The sequence below is a fragment of the Lissotriton helveticus genome, chromosome 3_1, assembly GCF_964261635.1.
Source record: "Lissotriton helveticus chromosome 3_1, aLisHel1.1, whole genome shotgun sequence".
NCBI classification, from domain to species: domain Eukaryota; kingdom Metazoa; phylum Chordata; class Amphibia; order Caudata; family Salamandridae; genus Lissotriton; species Lissotriton helveticus.
In genome coordinates, this window is record NC_136061.1 from 1,110,811,432 (window position 1) to 1,110,832,584 (window position 21,153).

Consider the following 21,153-nt stretch of genomic DNA (forward strand, 5'->3'; position numbering starts at 1 on the left):
AGTAATCCAACTTACTGAGGATAATACTGCGCACAACTTCCGGTCTAGTTTGGGCCGGGAGCATGGGGAGAATTTTACGCAAATTGCGAAGCAGCATCATACAAGTGGCGATGGTTTGATTTACAAAAACATTCAGTTGCAGATTGGATCCAATCATCACACCCAAGTTGCGGGCTGAGTCTGCCGCCGCAGCAGTGCCCTGGAAAGTGGAAGGCCAAAAATCTACCGGCAAAGGCCAAGAGATACGGTCCAGGGAGCAGTACAACACCTCCGTTTTTGAACTATTAAACTGGAGGGAGTTGGTACGCAGCCAGTTCGCAGTAGATGTCATACAGCAATGGAATGTCTCCTGAGACACTGCCTCTTTACCTTCCAGTGAAAAGATAAGCTGAGTATCATCGGTGTAATTAACGACCGAGATACCGAAAGATTTAATCAGCTTAACTAGAGGACGGAGGTAAAGGTTGAATAGAATAGGACTGATGGCTGACCCCCTGCGGTACCCCCTGCCCCACTCTTTTTATGCCAGATTTAAAAGGCGGAAGAGTCACTACTTGATGTCTGTCCTTAAGGTAGGAAACCAGCCAGTCTCTGGCCAGGCCCATCACCCCTGCCTCTTCTAGTCTGCTGATGAGAATATCGTGGCTGACCGTGTCGAACGCAGCCGACATGTCAAGCAGCACTAAGAAATAGTACAGAACAAATAAGGCAACACTTGCAGAAATGTCAAGAGGCCATTGTATTTATCTATGGGGAAAAATGCAGCTTTAGGAAAGAACAGGTTTAAAGGTCTTAAAATGGATATGTCACCTTTAAATTAATAAAACTTAATTAGAATCAAATACAATTAATAAAATTATCATGTCAAAATAAGAGAAAAATTATAATGCTTCTCCAACGTATTATAACACAACATTGATTAACGTTAAGTATGGTCTACTGCCACAAATTTCAACATCCATAATGTAAATTATTCTTAAAGATCATTTTACTAAAATGGTTTCTTGTCCTCTATAATCATTACAGTTTTCACTATCACATTTGTAAATGTGATAGTGAGCTTCCTAACTAATTTTATCGGATGCTCCACAATCTATTCATGATGCATTTTAAAGTAAAGCAATAGAAATGCTAAGGCACACCATTAGCACCATTAGCCTAACCAGTAAAAGAATAATAGAACACAATTTTCATAAGCAATCTCTTTATGTAAACCGATTAATAAGCATTATAATCAGTTAGCAATGCATTTCTCTTTTTCTAACACTTTCAAGCATGCTTTTAAGGTGCTGTTTTACTTCACTTGTCTCAACTGCTGTATCACTTCATCAAACACGGGCAATGTGCACTTTCAGGTTTCTACGTCTCTAAAATCAGTAAATATGTCAGGTAAAGTGTTTTGAAATATTCAGTGTCATCACTGCGAAACTGGAGTCAGAACCTAAATCCAGGTCATTGTTGAAAAACATTCTGTTCTGCTAACTTGATCAGCTTGATTAGTACTGATGCTAGTTTTAGCACTGGGAGGCCCTTCTCGATAGACATGCGCTCTAGAAAGCCTCTTGATTAGAACAGAATGGAATCTGCCTTTTATTTCTTCCCTGCCACCCTTGCTGCCATTTTGAATTCCCAGAGTACTTTGTTAAATTATAAGGAGTGGTCCCAAAACGTTTGGTGGCTGGAATGGGACAGACAGTCAAGTGTAACTTAGTAGAACAACGATATCTATTTAATAGTATTTAATGTTAGCTACTTAAAAGAAATACAAACATGTTAAATAATATCTAAGCTACTTTGTTTTTGGCCATAAGGACAGATATTGAGCTGAGGTCAGAACACAAAGGTTGCTTTGATAGATAACTGGCTTCACAGTTCCCAGGACACAATGGCCAGCCCGACAGTATAAGTCACTTTAGTTCTAGAGCAGTTCTTTCCAAACGGAGTCGATTTTGCGGGCATATATAGTTGCAACCATGTTGTTCAATATTGAGGCAGGTTCTAGTGCTGAAAAACCACAGCCACATTTCTTTAACTGTCAGTTTGATAGATGGCGTATCTACAGTTTTAAATAAGGTTTTAGACCTACTTATGCTCTGCAGGAAGCAATTATTGTTCTTGCACAGGAAAACCACAGAAGTCACGTGGACTCCTTTGAGGTCGAAGTGTCTAATTGCTTGGTAGTGAGAAGGCAAGTTTGTCTTATTTGCAAGGTTACTTAGCAGGGGTCTTCTGAAGTGCAATCATCCAAAATGTCTACCAGGAGGCTTATTAGGAAGACGAGCAGTGACAAAGGTGCGGGCAGCTGTGATGTCGCGACTTCTAATTCTTCACATCAGCCGACGTGTGACAGTGACATCGATAACAGAAAGATTCCTACAGGGGAACGCGCAGGAGGAAGTTTGCCTCGAAGCCGCAAAAAGGTGAGCGTCGGTTACTTAAAACGATAAGCGAAATCCCAAACCGATGCATCTGTTTTTGTAAGTAGTACATTTTTAAAAAAAATAATAGAAGTATGATTATCACCAATCTAAGAACTGAAAATAAAAGCTTGAGAAAAAAGAAAAGCATCAGCTTTGTTCTGAAATGACATTTGGTGGGAGTTCTATATTGCCACGTTTTAAGCAGACATTCGATTTAAGGATTTGAAATGTTTAACCCTTGGAAATTCTAACTCCCTTTTAAGCCAATGAGTTGTTTTTCAGCGGTACACTTGCTTTCGGTTGATAGCTGGCTGAGAGGCATAGGAAATGGTGATTCATAACCTAACAAGGTGCTTCTTAGAAGAGCTGCACACACTAAAAGCCCTCTTCCGTGGCTGTCTGATTCATTGGCTCGCGTATATTCACATTGGGTATTTAATTCTATACGTAGTGTTACAACAGCTTTTGCCTGAATTGGTATATATATATATATATATATATATATATATATATATATATATATATATACACACACACACACACACACACACACACACACACACACACACACACACACACACACACACACACCTAGCGCTATACAAAACTTCTTAAATAAATATATATACACACACACACATATATATATTCACTGAAAAAGCCATAGGTTTCAGGAGTTATATAGTTAGGAATTAGTTTTTAAAAAACCTTTGAAATTCACTCAAAAAACTATAAGTTTTAGTGGTGTTATAGTTGGCTGTGGGGGGTAGCAATCTCAATGTTGAGAAATGTCCTCCGGGCTCCTCAAATGTCCTTATAAGAAGGTTTCTTACAAAGTTAAATACAAAATAAACTGGAAAGTTCAAACGGCAGTGATGCTCTGATTTTTAATCAAATTTTCTTCATGCATCTCGTTGTATTCACAAGTATACATTTCATGATGTCATCACGGTTTAATAAATGCACTCAAACTCTCCCAATGCATTTCGGCATTTAAATCATGCCTTCTTCTGGGGACATGTTCGTGAACGTGCAAACAAGTTTCGACTCGCGGGTACAAAGCTTCTCGACCGGGCTTTTACCCGCGAGTCGAAACTTGTTTGCATGTTCACGAACATGTCCCCAGAAGAAGGCATGATTTAAATGCCGAAATGCATTGAGAGAGTTTGAGTGCATTTATTAAACCGTGATGACATCATGAAATGTATACTTGTGAATACAACGAGATGCATGAAGAAAATTTGATTAAAAATCAGAGCATCACTGCCGTTTGAACTTTCCAGTGTATTTTGTATTTAACTTTGTAAGAAACCTTCTTATAAGGACATTTGAGGAGCCCGGAGGACATTTCTCAACATTGAGAGTGCTACCCCCCACATTTCCCACGCCTCCTGACAGAAGGCGATACTCTGGAGCACCTTACAAATAAAAAACCAATCTAAATAGCTGTGCGCCCAGTAACAACCCTTGTGTTATAGTTAGCTGGACATTTTACTCATACAAAACCAATGAAATTGCTCCTATATAGTTAGTTGTAGGGAGCAGACAACTCAGTCGGCTAAGCATAGGATATTTTTCGGGCGGGCAAGATGGCGACCGTGTAGAACGGTCGTGAGAGATGGAGTGATGGAGCAGAGCAAGTGAACCCGAGTGTTTGAGGCGCCGAAAAGGAGACTGTACCGCATTGCCGTTGCCGCATTAACGCATCACGGCTAACAAACTAAACAAACTAAAACAAACTCGGAGATCCGAGGGAATAATGGGATAACGCTGTCCTGCCCGGGACCTACCCGCAGCTTGTTTCCATCGCGGTGGGAATCAGTCTCTCCGAAGCTGTAGCGGTTTGCATTTCCGCCGCGGTACCTGTTCATTTCCTCTCCGTCCGGTGGGAGGAAGCAGGGGGCGGCGAGTCGGCGAGTCAGCGTGTCAGCGAGTGGGCAGGAGTCAAAGGAGCCTGGGCTGTTTGTCGGTCTGGGCTCGAGGAGTACCAGTGAATGTTTCTCCACAATACTTGCCGCGGGCCGATTGGACGCCTGCTGCGGCAGCTTACGCGAGTGGCCAGAGCGGCCAGAGGGAGAGCCAGCACGGTTCAAGGAGGCCAGGTGACTCGCGCATCGATACTGGGGAAAGGTGAAGTCCCCACAGGAGTGAGAGGTGCACAGACTCGCTGTCCACGGAGATTACTAAGAGAGGAGATCCCGGTTGGCAGCGGGAAAAGTAGTATCTCTGCTGTCAATAAGATAAAAAACAAGAAGAGAGTAATGGCACCAAAACAGAACACAGCAGCGAAAGCGGCGGCGGCCGCAAAGAGGAAAGCAGCAGCTGCGGAAGCCACAGCGGAGGTAGAGGATGGAGACAGCCGACAGGCAAAGCAGACACCGCCAGTAAGGAAACCACAGCAGCTAAATAAAATAAAATCTGGAACTACCCCAATAATTGATATGTTCGCCAAGATAGGCAAAGACAAACTCCTCAAAGACAGTCCGATAGTTGTTGACAAAGAACAAGAGCATGAGCTTGTGAAAGGAATTGCGGAGGACGGGGGGGGTCGTACCCCCTCTTTCCTCTGAAATAAGTGCAAAGCCTTTAGTCTCTGTGGGGTCTAAAGAGATTATTAATGGGCCACTTTCTAACAACAAGGATAAAGACTCAACGAAGGGGTCTATGGAGGAACAGGGGGGTGCTGCTGGTAATCTGGATGAGGCACTGGAACAGAAAGATATAATGGCCCAAGTGTATGCTGCGGACACTATTGCAGAAATTGTGAACTCAGGGGGGCATCCTGGTCTGGAGAAAACAAGTGATAAAGATAAGGATAAGGATAAAGACAACCCCCCTAGCGAATGCTTCTTCCCTGTCTCAGAAGGCGGTGAATGGTCAGAGGATGATAGCTCAGTACAGGGAGGAAGTAACCTGGATACCGAAAGTGATCCGGAAATTGCATCTGATCCCCCTATATCCTCAGTCAGGCCTCCTGCTGGGGTTAAGTCTCAAGAGCTTAGCTGGGACCATTCCTCGGACTCCCATTCTCAATTACTGGGTAGTCCACTCGGAGAGTCAGCACAGATGTCGCTCTTAGAGGTGATACATAAGGAGATCCTGGCTCATAGAGAGGAGACCCGTCAGGACAGCCGTAAGGCACAAGCGGCGGTTGGAAAAATGCAAGGGGCAATAAGAAAGCTGTCCAAAGTGTGTGTTAACCTTGGAGACCAAGTCACAGATCTAGAGGAAAGAGTGGTCTCGACGGAGGCGGAATCAACAGCAGCCATTACTAAAGTAGATGCCCAAAGTGCCCAGATAACAGATATACAATGGAACCTGGAAGATTTGGAGAACTGGCAAAGGCGGAATAATCTTCGGGTCTTAGGGGTACAGGAGGGGGTGGAAGGGCTGGACATAAGAGCCTTCATCATTAAACTTTTCTAGAAAGCCTTTGTGGACCTCCCTGGCTGGAACTGGGCTGAGGAAATACAGCGTGTGCATCGTACTCCGTTTAAACCAAAGCGCCATGCAAAGGAAACGGACAAGCCCAGAGCAATATTAATATATCTGGGCAATTTTCTGTTAAGGCAAGCAATCTCGGAAAAAGCTAGGCCAGACGCGAGGAAAATAGTTGGAGAAATTTCATTTTTTGTCAGGCCAGACTTCTGCCATATAACTGTCGAGAGAAGGTGGAGATTGAGGCAGCTGATTTCTCCCTTCCAGGCCAAAAACATGCAGGCATATCTGATCAATCCAGCGCAATTAAAAATAATAAATGCTGGCAGAACACTGTATTTTGTGTCCGAGGTGAAGGCGAAGGAATATTTGGATTCTCAAGGGACAGCAGCATGACGTCTATAAAGTTAAACTATCCGGATAGTCATAACATCTGAATAGACTGTGGACTAACAGGACAAGAGAGTTAGTTATTATATTATCTACCTTGATATCTCCCATGACAACTTGACTAGGTATCATATCATGTAAACTGTGGTTTGGCTGCCCGGGATCTCTTTCCTTAGGCGCATAATCCTTTGAGCAACAGGTGTTTATAATTCAGGGTAGGATTTCTAAATGTATTGTTTAAAAAAAAAAATTCTCTCCATCACTCCAATCGTCTTTTCATCACGTGCACAGACCAGGTCTGAGCGCCTTAACTGAGTGGGTATGTGGGTGGTGGGTGGTAGTGGGTGTGACTGGGGGAGATTTGGGGGGGAGGGTGGGAGGGAGAATGATGGGGAAGGAGGGAGGGGGAGGGAGGGGAAAAATTGAAAATGAGATGTATCGATATTTGACTAGTTTTCGCACCAGTAAGAGAGTATTAGTAATTTTTGCTAAGGCGTTAAGACTTAGTTTTCCAGATTTTCGGAAAAGACTTATTTTAGATCATGGCACATATTAAGATTTGTTCCATCAATGTTTCGGGGCTTAATGATTGGAGGAAACGCCAGAGAGTAAGTCACTTCGCAAGACACAACAATTTGGACATCCTTTGCTTGCAAGAGACGCACTTGCCCTGGGCTAAAAGGAATATTCTATATATCCGGGGTTATGAGTTGTTGGTTTCCTCTTCACAAACCTCGACAGCTAGAGGTGTCGCCATTTTAGCCAAACAAAATCTAGGTGGGGCGAAGAGAGCAAAGGCAGACAGCTCAGGAAGATGGGCAATAGTAGAGCTGGCTCTGGGGTATACGTTGTGTACAGTTTATGGCTCAAACTTTGATGAGCCTGAAGTCTTTGACATTCTGGAAGAAGAATTGGTAAACTGGCCAACTCCTATTGTATTCTGCGGGGATATGAATATCTCGCTGGAATGGAATAAGGCTGCTAGGTATATAGGATCTAAGCCAAAAGTACATAGAGCACTTACCTCTCTGTTAAGATCACACGGACTAGAGGATGTATGGAATGTGAAACATCCCACGGATTCGGGCTTCACCTATTTCTCCTTCCCGCACCAAAAATACTCTAAATTGGATTATTTCTTTCTCTCCTCAGATAAGATGGGCAAAGCGAATTTAACAAAAATGCCCAAATATATCTCTGATCATAATCCGCTGGTCCTAACAGTTGTGATAGAAAATGTAGGAAGACGACAAACGAGCTGGTCTTTCGAAAGAAAGCTTCTTGCGGATGAGAGGTTTGTGAGTCACATAAGGTAATGGACAAAATAATTTTACGAAATAAATAGGTATAGTGCCTCCCGTAACACAGTATGGGATACATTTAAGGCTGCTATTGGGGGGAGACAATTAGTTATTTGGCCAGATTGAGGAAGGAGGATAGGGAGAGAGTCGAAACTCTGATCAGAAATTTGGGTATAGCAGAAATACAGCATATCAAAGATATAGGTCAGCGGACCAATGGGCAAGCAAGCTTAAACAGAATCAATATTATTAAAGCGGATCTTCAGGGGTTTGTTACACAAAAGGAATCTAGAGAATATCAGTCTTCGAGAGCAAGTCGCTACGAAACAGGAGAACAAGCAGGAAGAGTGTTAGCACTGCGGATTAGGCAGGAGAGATCCAAAAATACTATCCAATGTCTACAGGTAATGGGGATTGACTACACAGAACCCGGGGAGATCCTGGAAGTTTTTCAGGCCTTCTATCAGAAGTTATACGATCAAGAGGGAGATGGGATGGCACCGAATCAAAACTTAAAAGATGAAGGCCCTAAATTAGATGAAAATAGCAGGGAGATATTGGAGTCTGACCTGACTTTGATGGAGGTTAAAACTGCACTACAGGAACTGGCAGCTGGTAAAGCTGCAGGACCTGATAGTATCCCACTAGAGTTATATAAGTGTTTAGAGGAAGAAATCGCACCAATATTGCTAGATTTATTTAAAGGGGTAGTGTGCTCAGGGTTAATCCCAGAAACATGGAAAGAGACAAATATTGTAGTCTTTCATAAGAAAGGAAAACCTAAAGATAATCCAGGTTCCTATCGCCCGATCTCCCTCATCAATTCAGATACGAAACTATATTCTAAGATATGGGCGTTAAGGCTGGGAAGGATCATTGGTCAGTTGGTCTCCCCTTGGCAGCATGGGTTCGTGCCAGGCCGTGACACCACAGATCATATAAGATGAGCCATAGCTCTGTTCGATGCCTGTGCTGCCAGGGGCGAGGATATGGCCATGATCCTTCTAGATGCTGAGAAAGCATTTGATCGGGTGGCATGGGAGTGTTTGTGGGGGATTTTGGTCGGTAGGGGGTTTGGTAACAAGAGCTTGAAGGCTATTAAGGCTATGTATAGCGATCCGGTCGCAAGGGTCATGTTCATGGGACAAAGCTCTGACAAAATAATAATCAAAAGAGGTACCCGACAGGGCTGTCCATGTTCTCCGATACTATTTTCACTGTACATAGATCCCCTGATCCAAAAAATATTGATGTCCGAGCAGATCATCCCGGTTAAACTCAATAGCTATACAACCAAAATCTTGGCTTACGCCGACGATTTGGCAATTATTACAATTGCTCCACAACAAGCATTGGCTGAGATTAGTCAACTGGCCAAGGATTTCGGGGTACAGTCAGGATACTGATTAAATGAAGAAAAAACACAGATCATTTGTACAAATAACATTGTTAAACTGGATCATAGATATGTGGACTCAGCTGTATATCTAGGGGTAAGAATAAATGCGAATGTCAACAAGATCATTTCGGACAATTACTATCCACTGCTAGAGTCAATTGAGAGGGAGCTAAGGAGGATTGACATGTTACATTTGTCACTAATAGGCAGGGTAAATGTTGTAAAAATGACTATGTTCCCTAAGTTGCTCTACCTCTTTCGATCTATACCATTGCTGTTGGAGGAGGGGACAATTAGGAAGATCGAAGGAATATTTATCCGATTTGTCTGGCAGTATGGGAAAGTTAGAAGGTCACTGGCACACCTGTCTTTACCACTCATGAGAGGTGGCCTAGCTATGCCCAACATAAGGCTATATCATTGGTCGTGTTTGCTAGTTCAAATGAATATATTGTTTAAATTGGATGATGGAACAGCTGAATTTCCACCTGATATTCGATCAATCCCCACTATTTACGAGCTTTTAGTTGGTAGAAAGGCAGTAGGATTGCTGATGCGAGAGGTTGAAAGGAGATTTTATAAAAGATCCAGATACAAGATCTTGATGGCTGTATGGGGAACCTGGAAATCTGTGGGGAAACATCTAAAGATTCCAAAAATTCATGCCAATATTGATATATGGAAATCTAACATTTTTGTGCACCTAGGCTATAATATTAATAGTCGATTTTGGAGGGAGAAGGGAATTAAGTGTCTGGGGGATGTTGTATCAGGATTACTGATTTTAACACATTGCAACAAAAATTCGGGCTCCCATCTAACCATTGGTTACTTTATGCACAGATGGCTCAAACAATCATATCACTCAGGCCCAGGTTATCTCCTCAGGTTTCAAAACAATAGAGGAAGTACAGAGGTTTTGACAGAATCACCCTCCAATTCGATATGTATAAACAATGAGATTCTATCAATGTGTGGTGGTTTTAAATTTTTATTTTTATTTTTACATGTGGGTGGTGAGAATAATAAACTCTCTCTTAGGATGGTAAAGATGAGAGCACAATGTGCTTGTTAAAATACCCCTCACACACTAAAAAAATCCTTTAGTGTCATGCTTCATCATGGGGGTCTTCCCGTCCCTCTACGGGGCGGGGTGTGCTACGACCAGACGAACTACGCGGGAGCACTTTGAAGGTGACAGAGGCTATGTGACAGTGCAAGGTGAGTGATGTCAGTGAAGTGTAGGGACCTATTAATGTGTGGGTGTTAAAAAGACTAAAAATTCCCTGGCTAGTGGAAAAAAACGATTTATTCACTTCCCTAGCTGGGAACGTTAAGAAGGGGGTTTTGAGGTAGAGCGATTAGCTAGCTACCTGGTCTACATGTTTCGTAAGCAGTCCCCTACTGCTTACTCATCAGGACATTCTAATGGCCCCTACTAGAAAATGCTTGGTTTCTAAATGTAATATGCCTACAGTCCTAAAAACTAGCAGCAAAAATCAGCTGGTAGTTTTAGCTTCAGGGCATGAGCTGGCCCAAGGGAAGTGAGATAAAATTTATCAAAAAAGTGGACCTAAATGCGGTCTCTGTAAAGGAAATGGGAAAAAGGGAGAGAGAAAAACACCAGATTTATACAATTGTATATATAATCTGTCATTCAGCACAAATTATTGGCAGTGCCACTGGTCTCACTATATGCCCATATTAGCCCGACTGATAAAGAATATATTTAAGACTTTATGAACAGAGAAAAGGTACATTCTACCATCCCTTGGTTGTTCGATTGCGCTTGCTGGCCGAACATCGTGTAGCCCCATACAATTAGGGCTGGTTTGTGTCAACACACACACAATCATAACTCGATGCACACATCAGCATCACACAGGGTTAAAATACGAGGGACCCGATTTGTTCGAGAGGTTCAATTCTAAAGGAGTTATTTAGAACAATCATTTAAAATCACCATACGACACACAAAAGTTTTTGATACATACTACTTTGGCACACGTATTATGCCCCATGAGCTGACAGATGGTAGGTGTTCCACACGGTAATTTGCAAGAGAAAACCGCGCCCTTAGCGTGAAAATACACAAACCGAAATAGTTCGTTTTTGATCATTAGCTTTTGTCTCGTGGGCCAAGTGTTTAAAGACTCATGGTCGAAGTCTATTACTCACAATATCCGCATAAGTTCAATGCCTTACTCCTACCCGTTCTTCCGCTCTGAAGAATAATAGGGTCTTGTGTTCGGCAATCATATAAACTCTGCTTCGCGCTGTCGTCACGTTTGGTGTGTACTGACACGACTAGCACGCTGACCTAAGATGGCCGCCGTGAGTGGAACGACGGATGGTGTACTAACGGAAGTCTTACTTCCGTGTTTACTCTTGAAAAAGATCAAATGCCTCAGAATATTTATTTTTATTTGCTATCACTCTGTGGTTATTATTGCAATTACTAAACATTCAATTATGTCTGGTTTTTGGAAATTGATCGGGTAATGATTCTGACGGTGTCTGAGGTTACTGACACCCGTGTGAAGTCAATGCATACAGCGGACTATTTCAGGGGCTGAGTAAAAATGTGGAAAGATAGAGAGGCTTATACCCACGTGCTACGAACTTATATATTGTGATCATTAACTATTTGGACATGCAGCAGTATTTCGTTATTGCATGGTATTCATAAACTTGATGATGTCGCTCAAGGAGAGGTTACATTTCCCATGCTGGGTGAGCAGCAGTGATCCCTAAACGAGACAGAGGAGCTATCTTTGATATATATCTGCAAAGCAGGTGTTGCCTATAATGGGGCTATCATGCAGTGGCCAAAGTTAGTAGTAAAATGCCCAGTAGGGAGTACCTGTCAACGGGGAATAGGTATGCACGATCTACAGCTGGCCCCTAGGTATTTCATCGTTCAGCCCATGCTTATTAGATTGGACACGAAAAACCCACCTTTGTTCTTTTTCCAGTAGGTGTTTCTCATTGTCAATCTGCTCTATCACAGTCCAGGAAATGTCCTCAGGTTTATGCCCACTTTCTAGGAAGTGGTTGGTTAATTTTGTACTTGACTTCCTGCATTTAATTGTGCTCTTGTGCTCGCCTATTCTTGTCTTTACAGCCCTGCTCGTCATGCCGACGTATTCAAGGTTGCAGGGGCAGGTGATTAGATATACAACATTAGAGCTGTTGCAGTTACTGAAGCTTCTCTGCTCCCATTTTGTCCCATTGTTAAAAGTTAGTGTCTTACTCTTTTTGGTAAGGCAACATACCTTGCATCCACCACATGGGTAGTGTCCTTGTACAAAACTGGAGTTACCTTGGGCATTAACCTTATTTACCTTAGGTCTGGTGTGTACCAGTATATCTCTCACACTCTGTGCTCTTTTGTGCGAAAACATGGGTTTCGGAATCTGAAGACCTCCGCTGTTAAGAATCTTCCAATTCTTGTTGATGATCTTGGTTACTTGATCAGAACTTGTGTTATACGTGGTAACACATATGGGTCTCTGCATTTCCACTTTTTTGCTTTATCTTCAAGGAGACTCTCTCTGCAGTTGTTCCTGGCTCTTTTGTATGCTTTATCAATGATCCTCTGAGGGTAGTTTCTAGTTTGTAGTTTCTTCCGTAAATCGTTGGACTGTGATTTAAAATTAGCAATTTCGGTACAATTCCTGCGGAGGCGTAGGAACTGTCCGTAGGGTAGATTGTCCCTCAGATGTCTAGGATGAAAGCTTTGGTACATCAAAAGACAGTTCTTGGAAGTGTTCTTAAAGTGTGTTGTTGTCATCAATCTGCCATTTTTCGGGAAAATGTTTAGATCAAGAAATACCAGATTGTTATTGGTGGTGACACTGGTAAATTTTAGGAACTCGTCTTGGTAGTTGAGCCACGTAAGGAACTGTTGGGCGGTCTTTTCATCTCCATCCGAGATGATAAGGATATCATCGATGTACCTTTTCCAGGTCATGATGTTATTTCTGAATGGGTTACTAGAGTTCAATATCCTAGTTTCCTCAAGGTGGTGCACATAGAGACCAGCTATGCTTGGAGCAAATGTGCTCCCCATGCTGGTCCCATGTTTTTGGAGGTATAGGGTACCGTTGTGTTCAAAAACGTTCTCCTTTAGTGCCAAAGAGCAACATTCCATAACCACATTTCGTGGGGTTTGATATTCCCAGTCATCTGCGAAGAGAACATCTTCGATTATTGCCAGGGTTTCATTGTGTGGCAGACTGGTGTAAAGACTCTCTACATCACAGCTGATTAACAACTGTGTATTCGGATCAAATAGCACTTCTTCGAGTAGATTCAACACATCCTTGGTGTCTCTAAGGTAGGTCGATGTCCTCTGTATCATAGGTCTTAGAAATGCATCCGCAAATCTAGAAACTGGTTCAAGAACCGACCCGATCCCCGATACGATTGGTCTTCCCGGGGGGGTTTCTAAGTTCTTGTGGATCTTCGGTAGTATGTACAGGTAAGGAGTTCTCGGGTTCTTTTGGCATAGAAACTCCCCTTCTTTTTTGGTGATCCAATTATGAGACAATGCCTCCTCTACCATCGTTTTGATTTTGATTATTATTCTTTCGGTAGGGTCGGTCCGTAGGACCTCATAGTTTCTTTCATCTTGTAGTAATCTTGTGCACTCCTTATTGTATTGTTCTTTGTTTAGTAACACAGTTGCTCCCCCCTTGTCCGCTGGTTTTATTACCACTTCTTTGTTGTTGCTCAATTCTCGAAGTGCTTGTCGTTCTTCGTTGGAGATGTTTTGGAAGACTCGTTTCTGCATTGGGTTGAGATCTTCAAGATCCTTCATAACCGCTTTTTCGAAGGTCAGGAGTTCAATGGGGAGTGTGTTGTTCATAGGGGTGAAGGTAGATTTTGGCTTAAGTCCCGTATCTCCTTGTTCGGTATTATCCTTCTTATCTTTAAAGAAGATCTGGAGTTTCAGCCTTCTTATAAATTGCTGAATTTCTTTGCAGAGGTGGAATTTATCCATGTTGGCAGTGGGGACATATCCTAAGCCTTTCTCTAGTACTCTTTTCTGCGATTCAGATAGCTCAGTGCCGGTAAGATTTACCACTAGACTCATTTCTGATTCTTGGACGCACCTGTCATGCTCCTGGTTGACACTCTCGGGGTTCCTTCCTCCTCGATGTTCCAGTGTACGGAGGTGCCTCTCCGGTTCCTCCCCTTGTTTTGTCCTAGGCGTGCACCTAAAAAAGAAGCCGATTGGTCAAAATAGCCATAATCTTGTTGGTATCCCCATTGTGGGAAGGGGCCATTTGGGTGTTGAAAAGGCGGTGGGCCATACTGTTGTTGGGGGTACATCATCGGCTGCGGGTAGCTGTTCCATCCCCGCATGCCACGGTGGTTAGGTCGTCGGAAATTTCTTTGTGTGCCCTGGTATCTGGGGCTTTTATTGCCACTAGAATTAGAGCTGTTGGATCCAGCATCTGATGAATCATCATTAGAAATATTGTCACTCGATGGTTTATAATTGTCTTTTATATAAGGGTAGATCTTCTCCTTTGTCCACCTACTGGTGTCTTTTTTAAGTTTCTCATATTTACTTTCTTTGAGAGTTAGTTCAAAATCATTTAATGTCTTGTTTAGTTCGTCAAGATACTTCTTAAGATTGGCCGGAGATTCATAGTTCTTGAGACGTATCTCTATTGCTTGTATCTCCCCTTTTAAATCAGTTGCCAGTCTGCTTGCCGTCTTGATGATAAGAACGATCCAATCTCGTGTACATCTTCACGAGATTTGGGACCAATCGATTTTGAAAGTTTTATCTTCAAGAAATATAAATGGTTCATTCCGAACTACAAGGCCTGATGGAGCAGTATTGACCTTCAAGTACTCAGACATTAGTAACCCATGGATAGCAGTTTTTATCTGAGTTCTCCTTAGTTCCTCCAGTTCATCCCAGTCACTGTTTTTTGTGGAGGGGCACCCGGAGTTGAGTCCTTCAAAAGTCCCTAGAGTGGCCATTAGATTAGAAATTTCGTCCTCAGTGAATGCGAGGCCTAGATCGGCCATTCTTTACCAAGAAATCGGGGTTCCCTCTATCTTCCCTGCGTAGGATACCGTGAAATGCAGAATCACAAAGTGGTGTGGAGGAACGGCTCTTAGTCAACTTCCGCAGCTGCACGCTGCCAATAATTCCAAAACAATAGAGGAAGTACAGAGGTTTTGACAGAATCACCCTCCAATTCGATATGTATAAACAATGAGATTCTATCAATGTGTGGTGGTTTTAAATTTTTATTTTAATTTTTACATGTGGGTGGTGAGAATAATAAACTCTCTCTTAGGATGGTAAAGATGAGAGCACAATGTACTTGTTAAAATACCCCTCACACACTAAAAAAATCCTTTAGTGTCATGCTTCATCATGGGGGTCTTCCCGTCCCTCTACGGGGCGGGGCGTGCTACGACCAGACGAACTACGCGGGAGCACTTTGAAGGTGACAGAGGCTATGTGACAGTGCAAGGTGAGTGATGTCAGTGAAGTGTAGGGACCTATTAATGTGTGGGTGTTAAAAAGACTAAAAATTCCCTGGCTAGTGGAAAAAAACGATTTATTCACTTCCCTAGCTGGGAACGTTAAGAAGGGGGTTTTGAGGTAGAGCGATTAGCTAGCTACCTGGTCTACATGTTTCGTAAGCAGTCCCCTACTGCTTACTCATCAGGACATTCTAATGGCCCCTACTAGAAAATGCTTGGTTTCTAAATGTAATATGCCTACAGTCCTAAAAACTAGCAGCAAAAATCAGCTGGTAGTTTTAGCTTCAGGGCATGAGCTGGCCCAAGGGAAGTGAGATAAAATTTATCAAAAAAGTGGACCTAAATGCGGTCTCTGTAAAGGAAATGGGAAAAAGGGAGAGAGAAAAACACCAGATTTATACAATTGTATATATAATCTGTCATTCAGCACAAATTATTGGCAGTGCCACTGGTCTCACTATATGCCCATATTAGCCCGACTGATAAAGAATATATTTAAGACTTTATGAACAGAGAAAAGGTACATTCTACCATCCCTTGGTTGTTCGATTGCGCTTGCTGGCCGAACATCGTGTAGCCCCATACAATTAGGGCTGGTTTGTGTCAACACACACACAATCATAACTCGATGCACACATCAGCATCACACAGGGTTAAAATACGAGGGACCCGATTTGTTCGAGAGGTTCAATTCTAAAGGAGTTATTTAGAACAATCATTTAAAATCACCATACGACACACAAAAGTTTTTGATACATACTACTTTGGCACACGTATTATGCCCCATGAGCTGACAGATGGTAGGTGTTCCACACGGTAATCTGCAAGAGAAAACCGCGCCCTTAGCGTGAAAATACACAAACCGATATAGTTCGTTTTTGATCATTAGCTTTTGTCTCGTGGGCCAAGTGTTTAAAGACTCATGGTCGAAGTCTATTACTCACAATATCCGCATAAGTTCAATGCCTTACTCCTACCCGTTCTGCCGCTCTGAAGAATAATAGGGTTTTGTGTTCGGCAATCATATAAACTCTGCTTCGCGCTGTCGTCACGTTTGGTGTGTACTGACACGACTAGCACGCTGACCTAAGATGGCCGCCGTGAGTGGAACGACGGATGGTGTACTAACGGAAGTCTTACTTCCGTGTTTACTCTTGAAAAAGATCAAATGCCTCAGAATATTTATTTTTATTTGCTATCACTCCGTGGTTATTATTGCAATTACTAAACATTCAATTATGTCTGGTTTTTGGAAATTGATCGGGTAATGATTCTGACGGTGTCTGAGGTTACTGACACCCGTGTGAAGTCAATGCATACAGCGGACTATTTCAGGGGCTGAGTAAAAATGTGGAAAGATAGAGAGGCTTATACCCACGTGCTACGAACTTATATATTGTGATCATTAACTATTTGGACATGCAGCAGTATTTCGTTATTGCATGGTATTCATAAACTTGATGATGTCGCTCAAGGAGAGGTTACATTTCCCATGCTGGGTGAGCAGCAGTGATCCCTAAACGAGACAGAGGAGCTATCTTTGATATATATCTGCAAAGCAGGTGTTGCCTATAATGGGGCTATCATGCAGTGGCCAAAGTTAGTAGTAAAATGCCCAGTAGGGAGTACCTGTCAACGGGGAATAGGTATGCACAATCTACAGCTGGCCCCTAGGTATTTCATCGTTCAGCCCATGCTTATTAGATTGGACACGAAAAACCCACCTTTGTTCTTTTTCCAGTAGGTGTTTCTCATTGTCAATCTGCTCTATCACAGTCCAGGAAATGTCCTCAGGTTTATGCCCACTTTCTAGGAAGTGGTTGGTTAATTTTGTACTTGACTTCCTGCATTTAATTGTGCTCTTGTGCTCGCCTATTCTTGTCTTTACAGCCCTGCTCGTCATGCTGACGTATTCAAGGTTGCAGGGGCAGGTGATTAGATATACAACATTAGAGCTGTTGCAGTTACTGAAGCTTCTCTGCTCCCATTTTGTCCCATTGTTAAAAGTTAGTGTCTTACTCTTTTTGGTAAGGCAACATACCTTGCATCCACCACATGGGTAGTGTCCTTGTACAAAACTGGAGTTACCTTGGGCATTAACCTTATTTACCTTAGGTCTGGTGTGTACCAGTATATCTCTCACACTCTGTGCTCTTTTGTGCGAAAACATGGGTTTCGGAATCTGAAGACCTCCGCTGTTAAGAATCTTCCAATTCTTGTTGATGATCTTGGTTACTTGATCAGAACTTGTGTTATACGTGGTAACACATATGGGTCTCTGCATTTCCACTTTTTTGCTTTATCTTCAAGGAGACTCTCTCTGCAGTTGTTCCTGGCTCTTTTGTATGCTTTATCAATGATCCTCTGAGGGTAGTTTCTAGTTTGTAGTTTCTTCCGTAAATCGTTGGACTGTGATTTAAAATTAGCAATTTCGGTACAATTCCTGCGGAGGCGTAGGAACTGTCCGTAGGGTAGATTGTCCCTCAGATGTCTAGGATGAAAGCTTTGGTACATCAAAAGACAGTTCTTGGAAGTGTTCTTAAAGTGTGTTGTTGTCATCAATCTGCCATTTTTCGGGAAAATGTTAAGATCAAGAAATCTACGAGACAAAAGCTAATGATCAAAAACAAACTATTTCGGTTTGTGTATTTTCACGCTAAGGGCGCGGTTTTCTCTTTCAGATTACCGTGTGGAACACCTACCATCTGTCAGCTCATGGGGCATAATACGTGTGCCAAAGTAGTATGTATCAAAAACTTTTGTGTGTCGTATGGTGATTTTAAATGATTGTTCTAAATAACTCCTTTAGAATTGAACCTCTCGAACAAATCGGGTCCCTCGTATTTTAACCCTGTGTGATGCTGATGTGTGCATCGAGTTATGATTGTGTGTGTGTTGACACAAACCAGCCCTAATTGTATGGGGCTACACGATGTTCGGCCAGCAAGTGCAATCGAACAACCAAGGGATGGTAGAATGTACCTTTTCTCTGTTCATAAAGTCTTAAATATATTCTTTATCAGTCGGGCTAATATGGGCATATAGTGAGACCAGTGGCACTGCCAATAATTTGTGCTGAATGACAGATTATATATACAATTGTATAAATCTGGTGTTTTTCTCTCTCCCTTTTTCCCATTTCCTTTACAGAGACCGCATTTAGGTCCACTTTTTTGATAAATTTTATCTCGCTTCCCTTGGGCCAGCTCATGCCCTGAAGCTAAAACTACCAGCTGATTTTTGCTGCTAGTTTTTAGGACTGTAGGCATATTACATTTAGAAACCGAGCATTTTCTAGTAGGGGCCATTAGAAGGTCCTGACGAGTAAGCAGTAGGGGACTGCTTACGAAACATGTAGACCAGGTAGCTAGCTAATCGCTCTACCTCAAAACCCCCTTCTTAACGTTCCCAGCTAGGGAAGTGAATAAATCGTTTTTTTCCACTAGCCAGGGAATTTTTAGTCTTTTTAACACCCACACATTAATAGGTCCCTACACTTCACTGACATCACTCACCTTGCACTGTCACATAGCCTCTGTCACCTTCAAAGTGCTCCCGCGTAGTTCGTCTGGTCGTAGCACGCCCCGCCCCGTAGAGGGACGGGAAGACCCCCATGATGAAGCATGACACTAAAGGATTTTTTTAGTGTGTGAGGGGTATTTTAACAAGCACATTGTGCTCTCATCTTTACCATCCAAAGAGAGAGTTTATTATTCTCACCACCCACATGTAAAAATAAAAATTAAAATTTAAAACCACCACACATTGATAGAATCTCATTGTTTATACATATCTCCTCAGGTTTGCCATACATTAATTGAATATCTGAAAAATGGAGGTAAGAAAATCAGAATCTGTTATGGCAATCTTTTGCAGGAGTTGGACGATGACATGGATAAGGTTGAAACCACCTTAGCTCTTAAACTAGGAGACCCGGATGTAGATCTGGATCTCGCCATAGTATTAAATAAAAAAAAATTTCGCTCCACAAATCTAAGGGCGCAACACTATAAGACCCTTTTTAACTTATATTTCACTCCATCAAAGCTGTTCGAGTGGGGAGTGAGAGATAATGATAGATGCCCTAGGTGTAACATGGGACCGGCAGATTTACTCCACATGTTTTATAATTATCCGAGCCTGACACCAATTATTAAAGAGATACAGCTATTTTTAGAGGGGCTGCTAGAACAAAACATCGTTTTATCCCCAACAATGGTTTTAGTGGGCTTGGATGGGAAAATGGAGACAGATGGTGGTGCGGAAGCCCTAGTCTTCATCTCTGTCGCTATATTTCGCCTCTTAGTTTCAGCGGGTTGGAAAGATCCCTATCCTCCTACCTTCCAACAATGGCTCTCAAGATTTTTAGGTATGCATAATATTGAAGAAAGCCTTTACGAGCTTAAGGGGAGGAAAAAATGTGAATTCGGCAAGAAAATTTGGGATCCAGTTAGAAAATGGAGGGAATCTAGACATTGATTAAATGAAAATAATAATTTATAAGACTGTCTGGTTCACATGAAGACTGTGTTTCTTTTAAATCCTGTTTTATCCCTTCCTGCTGTTGTAAATACCATGATCTTCATACTCTTCAGAATATCTATTTTTATTGTATAATCACTGTTTAATGAATTACTATGTGTAATAATGTCAGCAATGTAACTGTTTTAAATATTTGATACATCTCAAATAAAAAAAATAAAAAAAAGAAATTGCTCCTATATAGTTAGTTATACTAACTATATTTCGCGCACCCGCAATCCACTGCTGATGATGTCACATATTAGATCATTCATGACATGGTCAGTGACATCACTGATGACATCTCAAATGACATCACTGATGACATCACTGATGACATCATCCAGTGAATGTGGTTTGCTTCGTTATTTAAATATGCATTATATATATAGCAATTTACATTGAAGAATGAGTGGATATATATAAATAACTATTTGGATGGAGGATTTAGTAGCAGTGTAATTGACTGTTTACTTGACCAATTAATAATGTCTCACTAAATATAGTGGATAGTGACTAAACTGTGTGAATATCTGTATCACTTTGTCAGTTGTTGTGTAAACTGATTCTACAGGTGGTTACTAGCTATGAGAAAGTCTATATTAGTTATTGATTAGTTAACTGAGTATTTGTATGGGAGTGTGAAAGTGTGTGTGGTTCGGTGGGGGGTGTGTGACTGTCCAAAGATGTGTGAATAGTTGATTCAGTAGAGATATGAAGTCAAAACTACATGTTCTAACAGTTTGGTTGAGGGAATCTCTTTATGGGTGTGGTGATGAGCAAATATATTTCTCAAAGGTACAGGTCCAACAAACTAGAAAAATAAAAGGCAGTGTATGTGTCAGTTGTTGTATATAAATAAGTATACATAAGACACAATGATTGTGTGAGTGACTGTATGGATAACTGTATACTTGTAATAACGATTTTATAATTCACTAAGTATGACTTACTATCTAAATGAATAGAAGAAGTGGTGTTTGTATAAGTGTTTTGCTAAGTAAATATGTAAGTATGATCCATTGTTTGCATAAGTGAGTAGGATGACTTCATATGTGAATAGGATGCGTGCTGTTGTTTAATGTCGATATAGATGTATAATTATTTTTGATAGTGTTCTATTGTTCATTGACAGCATGTATGAGTGAATCCATAGGTAAGTGATTAG

At 41.8% G+C, this 21,153-nt stretch overlaps 1 protein-coding gene across 1 annotated transcript in view; it reads left to right on the forward strand.

Moving 5' to 3' along the window:
• Positions 1 to 2,161: 2,161 nt before the first annotated feature.
• The window catches only part of CYTIP (cytohesin 1 interacting protein), a 168,470-nt gene continuing 149,478 nt past the window's right edge, over positions 2,162 to 21,153 (forward strand). Inside the window, exon 1 of the mRNA XM_078681712.1 lies at positions 2,162 to 2,420. Within this exon, the coding sequence (XP_078537838.1) occupies positions 2,250 to 2,420 (171 nt within the window). The 5' untranslated portion in view covers positions 2,162 to 2,249. The remainder of the gene's footprint in view (positions 2,421 to 21,153) is intronic.